General features: G+C 39.1%; 2 protein-coding genes across 6 annotated transcripts; one reads left to right on the top strand and one right to left on the bottom strand.

Moving 5' to 3' along the window:
- Positions 1 to 1,634: 1,634 nt before the first annotated feature.
- Positions 1,635 to 6,277, top strand: LOC130163312 (glutaryl-CoA dehydrogenase, mitochondrial-like). The gene is made up of 12 exons (XM_056367433.1): positions 1,635 to 1,740; positions 2,268 to 2,377; positions 2,618 to 2,650; positions 2,774 to 2,914; positions 3,106 to 3,168; positions 3,380 to 3,550; positions 3,669 to 3,798; positions 4,316 to 4,532; positions 4,631 to 4,734; positions 4,939 to 5,064; positions 5,171 to 5,331; positions 5,724 to 6,277. Exons 2-12 carry the CDS (start codon positions 2,275 to 2,277, stop codon positions 5,795 to 5,797), a joined length of 1,323 nt encoding a protein of 440 aa, XP_056223408.1. The 5' UTR covers positions 1,635 to 1,740; positions 2,268 to 2,274; the 3' UTR covers positions 5,798 to 6,277.
- Positions 6,278 to 6,394: 117 nt separating this feature from the next.
- On the bottom strand, positions 6,395 to 8,636 carry syce2 (synaptonemal complex central element protein 2). 5 transcript variants are annotated; one of them, XM_056367454.1, is made up of 6 exons: positions 8,264 to 8,284; positions 8,141 to 8,159; positions 7,835 to 7,950; positions 7,430 to 7,509; positions 7,104 to 7,218; positions 6,395 to 6,908 (listed from the first exon to the last, which is right to left on the bottom strand). In XM_056367454.1, the coding sequence occupies exons 1-6, from the start codon at positions 8,267 to 8,269 to the stop codon at positions 6,705 to 6,707; spliced, it is 540 nt and encodes a 179-aa protein (XP_056223429.1). In that variant the 5' UTR covers positions 8,270 to 8,284; the 3' UTR covers positions 6,395 to 6,704. The 5 variants fall into 5 exon arrangements, with proteins under 5 accessions (XP_056223429.1, XP_056223419.1, XP_056223445.1 ...); XM_056367444.1 differs by lacking the exons at positions 8,141 to 8,159; positions 8,264 to 8,284 and adding an exon at positions 8,522 to 8,636; XM_056367470.1 differs by lacking the exons at positions 8,141 to 8,159; positions 8,264 to 8,284 and adding an exon at positions 8,343 to 8,501.
- Between the last annotated feature and the right edge of the window lie 159 nt (positions 8,637 to 8,795).

The raw sequence follows: 8,795 nt of genomic DNA, 5'->3' as shown, positions 1-8,795 counted from the left end.
CGATTAATGAATTTATATATATTTTTTTACACATTTAGGCCATTTAAACCTACCATAACACTACACCCCAATAAATAGTCCACACAGAGCACAGCCGTGGTACTACACGTAAGTATTCTATGCCAATTCATATACTCAATGGAAATATTATACTTTCCATTCAACTATACAGTACTTTCAGATATAAAGTATAAAGTAGTAGCTCATACTTTCATGTATTCATAATAACAATCTCATAATAATGACATAATATTATGACAATGCTGCATAAAAAGTGCTTTTATTTTTGATGCTTCTTGTACATTTTGCTGACAATTTTCTGTAAGCTACTTTAAATATGGTTTAAGCAAAGGTTTGAATGCAGGACTCTAACTTATGTATGTATAGTATTTCTTTGGTAAATGATAGATTTCACTGGAGCACAATCCCCCCCTCTCTGAGAAAAAACCTTTAGCGATAGCCTACATCTCCTGACATGAGAGACTACACTGACGTTCATTTTCAAAATTTCTCAGTGGAGGCTGGTCTACTATTTTCTGTGTAGCTCCCCTCTGCTCATAAAGACATTACTGCAACTCTGTGATGTACAAGAACAAAGAAAGAAAGAAAAAATAAAACAATACTATACTATTCTTGCAAACAATTATTTAAAAAAAGGTCCTCTGGAAGATAGAGAGACAACATGTATCTTTACATAACACTGGCTGGAAGGTGAACTGTGACAGCTAACTGCTCTGCCTCACCTTTGGCCGCATAAGTGTCATGTGTAGGTGTGCCGGAAAAGTAATAAATAATTCAAGTTATGAAATGTTATCAGCTTTCCTAAGAAAATCATGAGAACATTTTACCCATCTAAAATAACAGCCAAACAAGCAAACCCATCTTCCTACTGGTAACATCTACCCTGACAAAATCAGCTGATTTCATGTTAATAATTAATTTTAACTAGTTAATGTTTCATCCAGGAAAAACACCAACAATAGCTGGTTAGAAATAAAAGATCACCTCTCTTCTCTTTACAATCCTGAGCTACTAAACAGTTTTTAAAAATTTGGGCTCTGGTCCCAATTTTTTTTCAGTTCCTGGAGTTTTCTTGCTTTTTTTCTTCCTTAATTGTATTGCCTACAAACAAATCCTCACAATCTAACCACATTAAGTTTTACAGTGTATTGTCGGTGTAGTTGTTGTTGTATAAGCCTGTGGTCAGGTGTCTCCACTGCCAGCTGCAGTGTCACTTATAAAAGTTGTGTACAGGCGCTCAGACATTCAGTACATCACTCCTTATTTTACCAGCCAATGAGCTTGAAAGGCGTGGGCCGACACCCTCCACACCCCGACCGCACAGCAGTCCTCGAACGCCATTTTGAGTGAGGACATTTCTCACGAATGTCATTTACACCCCATGTTTAAATTAAACAACATGCTACACAGGACACAGAAACAAAGCTCTCACATTCCCAACAGTCAAACTCTCCATGTGTATTCAACATATTCATCTTGTCCTGCAGCCGCAGGCAGTCAAAGTTAGTTGTGTAACTTGAAGTTGTTGCACAACTTCGAGTCGTGCAGCGTCTTGTGCCTCACCTGTCATGGTGGAGAGGAGCTCCCACGTTTGACGTTACGTATCCCTGTGACGTTTCACCGCGAGAATTGTTACTTAAGCAACTTTTTTACAGCTCATATCACAGCTGAAAAGTCACCGGACCATCAGATAAACTCACCGAGAGGATATAAAAAAAGGTATTGTGCGTTTAGGACGAGGTTTCCTAAAGAAAAGCCACTAAATGTTAAAAACATTGCTGCACGTGCAGGTTAATGCTGGTGTAACTGCTTTAAAAACTGCTCGTAGGACAGTTTGTGAGTTTGTTCTGAAATGTGTACATCATTAACAGGCTGCTGTTTGGTTGCTGAGAAAAGATTTTAAGATTTTCTAACCCAGTGCCATAACAATACCCAAACCCTTTCTGTTTGTATTGCATGGAGTGATGATAATATAATAACAATAATAATAATAATAATTATAATGACTTATAGTCCAATACAAAAAATAATGTGTTTATTAGCTTCCTGAAAAGTTCTATAAATTTGTTATCAATAATTCTGTATTGTGCTTTATATTTACTTGATTTTCACTGGTATGGCTACTCAACCTGCATCAATGTTACATAACAATGTGACATCAACTGTAAAAAGTGCATATACTCTGTTTTATTACAAGTATAACAACTTTAATAAATATATGTCCTCTTCTTTTCCTCCATGTCCAGTAAACATATGGCTCTCAGAGGTGCTGTCACCCGTCTGCTCTCCAACAGCCAGAAATGTGCTGCTGTCACTGCGTCCAGAGCCCAGGGCACAACTGCTGCAGCTCACAAAGGTACATTTGACATTCTTCAGTCCTTCTGTAAATATATAGAAGGAATGGTAGGATCAGGTTTGGGGGGGTACGGTCTTTGATGAGATAAATAAGTCTCCTAATGTGGCTATGACTGTCTTCATTTGTGTCCAAAAAGAAAAAATAACACACAGGAGATGAAAACTGAGTTAAGTTGTTTAAATTAGTGTAAGGGAATGAATAATACACAGGACTCAACACTTTAATATTTTTCCCTTTTAGATGTTGAAGATATCAAAAAACCGGCAAAGGCAGGTAAGAGACGTTTTAATGAGCTCAACCTGGTCTGCTCAGATTCTTTCACACCTGTTACCATATCTGACTGTGACATAACCACAGTGTGTGTGTGTGTGTGTGTGTTCATGACTTGACCCTCAGCCAAGGTGTCATTCAACTGGCGGGACGCTCTGAACTTGGACGGTCAGCTGACAGAGGAGGAGACCATGATCCGGGACTCCTTCCGCGACTACTGCCAGGAGAAACTCATGCCCCGTATCCTCATGGCCAACAGACATGAACGTGAGCTAAACACATGTCCATGATTCAGAGCATATAGGGCTGATATGAGGTGTTTATTAAATCTCATATCATCTAGATTGTGGAGAAGATCTCATCATAGCACAGTTTCATTTCTTGCCTATCAAAGGTATCGAGTTTCTGCTCAATATTTGACGGTCAGTGTCTGTTTCCCAACATGCACCATGATACAGATTTCCACCGTGAGATTGTCTCAGAGATGGGAGAGTTGGGCGTCCTCGGCCCAACTATTAAAGGTAAACAAAAAACAGAGCTACATGATCATTTATTCAAGTTATAGTCCCATCCTAAAAAGGAACAATGCTTACAGTAATGCTTGATCTTCATCTTCATGTTTTTTTTCTATCTGCTTTGTCAAAGTGCCACATGATTTTTTTTGTCATGTTAAGACTACTCACTGGGTAGTAGGATTATTTGGAATTAAATTCCCTTCTGTCTACCCTGCAGGGTACGGCTGTGCTGGCACTAGTTATGTGGCATACGGTCTGATTGCCAGAGAGGTCGAGAGAGTGGATAGTGGGTATCGGTCAGTCATGAGTGTCCAGTCTTCACTGGTCATGCACCCAATCAATGCTTACGGCACAGAGGCTCAGAAGGAGAAGTACCTGCCAAGGCTTGGTAAGAAACGTGTTATACAAATGGGCATGACATCTCAAACAGCAAAGCAGAAGCACAAGATACTTTTACTGAAATCTATCTGGTGTGTGTGTGTGTGTTTTTTTTTTTTTTCTTGCAGCTCGTGGAGAAATCCTGGGCTGCTTTGGCCTGACAGAGCCCAACCATGGCAGTGATCCCAGCAGTATGGAGACCAAGGCAAAGTACAACCCGTCCAGCGGTACCTTCTCCATCAGTGGATCCAAGACTTGGTAGGTGGACAGACATACGAGAAGCATTAGCCTTTCAGATAGATAGATAGATAGATAGATAGATAGATAGATAGATAGATAGATAGATAGATAGATAGATAGATTAATAGATAATGATATTGAGTACTCACTCACTCGCTCACTCACTTACTAACTTACTTACTTTATGCATCCCCTTGGGGAAATTCAGTATAAATATATAGACGATGAAGAGAAGTGTAGACTGTCCCTTTTTCAACTTAAGTTTTAGACCATACTTTAGTTTGAAATGTAATAGTGGTCAGGTATTTGGAGACTAATAATCTAAATAGATGCAGTAAATAAACAAAGACCGCTCCTCTCTTTTGGGTTAGCTTAGAGCCAGGCCAGTTTTTTATCAAGTTAGTAAAAACTTGAAGCTTTACATGAGACTTGGTCTGTACCAAGCATCAGGTTCTTGTTAAAATACTAAAATGTGCAATCATGCAACCTTATCAACTGACTTTTTTCCTTTGTTCCTCACTCCTTCCTTCGCTAGGATCACAAATTCCCCCGTGGCAGACATTGCAGTGGTCTGGGCAAAGTGTGAGGATGACAGGGTGAGGGGTTTCATCTTAGAGCGTGGAATGAAGGGTTTTTCCACCCCCAAGATTGAGGGCAAGTTCTCACTGAGGGCGTCTGCCACTGGCATGATCCTGATGGATGAAGTGGAAGTTCCCCAGGAGAACCTGCTGCCCAACGTGTCTGGTCTGGCTGTAAGTGGCTGCTCTGTCATAGCAACTTAAACTCCAACAAATACTTTAATATAACAACATTAATGTAACTGTGTTTTGTTGTTGGCCTTTGTAACCAGGGTCCCTTTGGCTGTCTCAACAACGCCCGGTATGGCATCGCCTGGGGAGCTCTGGGAGCTGCTGAATTCTGCTTCCACGCTGCCCGACAGTACACTCTGGACAGGTACATGACATTCGGTCTACTCTAGTGTGCACGAAGGTCAAGGTTAGAGGATCTGACAGACATAACAAAATATGAATTCAGTAAAAAATGTGTTAACGTTAGCATTATCATACTGCATATATCCATACTGTCTGCCCATGTAATGCCAGCCTCAGCTTCCCTCAGAGAGGGATTAGTTTACATGTCTTTCTATCCTCCAATCAGAATCCAGTTTGGGGTGCCACTGGCAAGGAACCAGCTGATGCAGAAGAAGATGGCTGACATGCTGACAGAGATAACTCTTGGTCTGCAGTCATGTCTGGCCCTGGGAAGACTTATTGATGAGAAGAAGTGAGTCTTCTCTTTCCCTCTGTTCTTTCAAGTTTGGCTCTTGGCTCTGGTCCTCTCTTCTCCTAAAAAACATTGTCCTCTAATGTGATTGTTCTCGTCCTAATAGAGCAGCACCAGAGATGATCTCCTTGCTGAAGAGGAATAGCTGTGGCAAGGCTTTGGATATTGCCAGACAAGCCAGAGACATGTTGGGAGGAAATGGCATCTCAGATGAGTACCACATTATCCGTCACGTCATGAACCTGGAGGCTGTCAACACATACGAAGGTGGGCACACACAAATGGCTACATCTACTTACATGATAAACATTTTCAGAAGGTTTGAGACTGCTGTTATGTTTGTCCACCACCAGAGGTCAGCAGTGCAGAGAGTGTACAGGTTGAGACTAGTTGGGTAGAGAGGCACAGTTTATCACAAGTCTGTCCAGTTTGAGTCAAATTAAAGTAAAGCACATTGTTTAAGTAAATATTAATAAACAGTTTTCTTTAAGTCAAAACACTTTTTAGAATGTGTATTCTCATATATGAGGACTGAGTAAATTCAGGAAAAAAGTTTCATTGTAATACTGTGATTTCTTTTTTTACTGATAACTCAACTATCTCTACATGTTAAAGTAACTTTTTCATTATATTTTATTTTATTTTATTTTTTTATATAGGAACTCATGACATTCACGCCTTGATCCTGGGCAGAGCCATCACTGGACTGCAGTCTTTCACGGTTGGAAAGTAAAGCTTTTCCAGTTTCCTTGAAATGGACTTGATGTGGAACAGTACTGTTCATGTACCTTCTGAGAAACACCATCTGACTGGACAAAATGATATTGGTTGAAACTTGAAGTGCAATTAAACCACCTCACATTACAAGCTTTGCCTGGTGGGATACCGGCGTCACAAATACCTCATCACATTTACAGTGTATTTTCAAACAACGTACATGTAAAGCCAACTGTACAAAGCTTTGGGTCCAACTGAGATATGAGATATTTGTACAGTTAAAATGCCTGATGTCTACTTCAGGCATTTGTACGGCATAATGCATGTAAAAGTTGTGGCATTATGATTTGGTTTATTTTGTGATAATTGAATAGTTTGTAAATGAATGGTCTGGAATAAGCGGGAAGATGTAGACAAGTGTAGCTAAGATGCTGTATGTGCAAACCCCTTACTACCTGTAATCACATTAAATTATCACCTGTTCTTAAAAACTCTATGATGTAATGTTGGTTACTAAAGAGTAGTGTATCAGTATCAATCTGAAATACCATAGACACAATAGGGCATGATGATACCTAAATATATAAAATATTAACACCACAGAGCCAAATAATTTGGTTTATTCTTTGTTATTTGTAGTTTTATTTATTGACTCAACAGATACTGAAACTGAACATAAATAAAACATGGATTCAGCTTATTTTTTTTTGTATTCTTTGACTGCAATTGTGAGCTGTAACCTGAACTACAGAGACACAGACAACTGAGTATTCTTGGAAAAAGGAAGAATGAAGAGGAAAGAGGAAACCAGAATGAGTAATGTTACCCATGGCAGCATTTTGGCAGACAAAGTGAACTATTCTGAACGCTCATTATAATAATAAACACAAGAACACATGAACCTATTCAGAACAACCACTAGTTTACAGGGATTCTGATGTCTGGCTAATGGTCAGACCCTCTCTGAGACTAGTCAGAGCCTGGCTGGCCTCCAGGAGCTCATTGTTGAGCTTGGTGCAGCTCTCCAGCACCTCAGTCAGCTCCTGCAGCTTAACCTGCATCTCATTACCGTTCTCCTCATAGACTGTGAACATGTGCTCCTTCATCTGCCGGCACGTCTCTGACACCTGGGGGAGGAAGATAATTTGAAAATTGACCAGATCAGAACAGTTTGTGGTAAGAGATAGTTCAGGATATATACCGAACACATGAAGTACACTCAGGCCGTCATGAGAGGAGTGTTTGGTAAGTATGTACATCGCAGTGGACCAGGCAAAAACACTATATTGAGTAGAAACAAATACATTAAATAGGTCTTGTACCTTCTCCGTTAACTTTTCCTGAAAGCTGTCCATGATTTTCTGGTCACTGGTGCGGCTGCCGTTAATCTTTTCTAGCAGTTCCTGCACTCTTCTGCTGATGTAATCTATGCTTGAGCTACAGCAGATGTTAGCATACCAATGTTGACATAAAAGCAGAATTTGGCTTCAACAAAATGATGCTGATGGAACATGGAAGGACAGAGATGTTTGTCCTGGGGCAGGTGAGCAAGCAGCACTACTCAGGAAAACACACATAACATAACAGAAGCTACAACTACATCAATTATTATTTCTGTGCATGAATTGGTCTGTAGGTGATTGTGTACCTGGTATGATCCTCTTGACTCTCAGCCATGCTCATGTTTGAGGACTTCCCCACTGATGAGTCATGCTCTGTGTCTTCTGTCTGTATTGCCAAGGAAATGGCCAAACCATAAACATTTACTGTACAAGTATGATTTCATGGATACGCAATATTAAGTTTGAACAAATTAATATAAGATAATTTTTTCCATTTATTAGTCATGGCATATCTACTTATTATTCAAACAAAACATAACAGTACATGTCATGCTGCCACATCTTGTTCTCAGATGATAATAACGTGCTCACACAATGTATGGATCTTGTTTTTTCAGCAGTATTGTGCTCCCACAAGCTCATATCTTGCTTTCACACTTTTGATAATGTCATATTTGGTACACCTGGGTCTTTACATGATTAAATGTTACCATTTGTGTATCTTCACGCCCGCTCTTGGGAGTGGACTGGGATGTGGACGGTAAAGTGAGGTCCTCAAAGAAGAAATCCATCTTGGTCTGGTTGACTCTGCACGTCTGAATCTGAACTGGATTTTAAAAAACAAAGAAAAAAATTCACACCTGTTAGAAACACATGAACAAAATTACTGGGAAAATAATCTGAGTGAACAGAATTAACAGTTTGTAAATATAATATGGCAAAATTAGCTGGTCGTCACATTTTTCATTTACAGCTAGCATCACCACCTTTAGCTTTAGCTAACCTGCTAAACGTACCATTTCCTTTAGCTTCACACTCGCAAACCACAGGACAAATATATAGTTATGTATAGTTATATAAATATTTATATAAAACGTGCACAGTTACAGTACGTTGAAATAGCGTATTGTGTTACCTACAGACATAAAGCTGTTATTAGGACAGTACAGATGGTTAAGTGTAGCTGTACTTAAGCTAACTTGCCAGCTAAACACATACTGTGTCTTGATGGATAGTCCCGTGGTTTTCTTTTTATGTTTCACTTATAAAACAAGCCGAAGTCCCAAGAACTGCATTATATTTTTTTTTAGCGTTTTAAGATTATGTTGCTAAAAATCAAAAACAGTATATAATATAATTCAATACAGTCTGTGGTTAAAATGAAGAGATGTTCTCACCTGAGCAGTAACCTGGTGGTAGAAGAAATAATGACACCAAAAAGTAAGTAAAAGTGTTGTAATTCAGAAAAACCCATTGTGCAGCACCATATTGCCCCATTAGGTGTCTTATTTTATTTGAAGTATAATTTATATTGCTGTACTATTTCATCATTATTTCTAAACTTCTTACATATTTGATTCAAGTTTCAGTTTGTTGTCAAATGAATGTAGTTTATGATAAAACACGATATTTTCTCTTAAATATAGAGAGCATAAGTGCAAAATACCATAA

The sequence above is a fragment of the Seriola aureovittata genome, chromosome 3, assembly GCF_021018895.1.
Source record: "Seriola aureovittata isolate HTS-2021-v1 ecotype China chromosome 3, ASM2101889v1, whole genome shotgun sequence".
Taxonomy (NCBI): Eukaryota; Metazoa; Chordata; class Actinopteri; order Carangiformes; family Carangidae; genus Seriola; species Seriola aureovittata.
The sequence above is the reverse complement of the archived record's forward strand: the minus strand, read 5'-3'. Positions and strand labels throughout refer to the sequence as shown.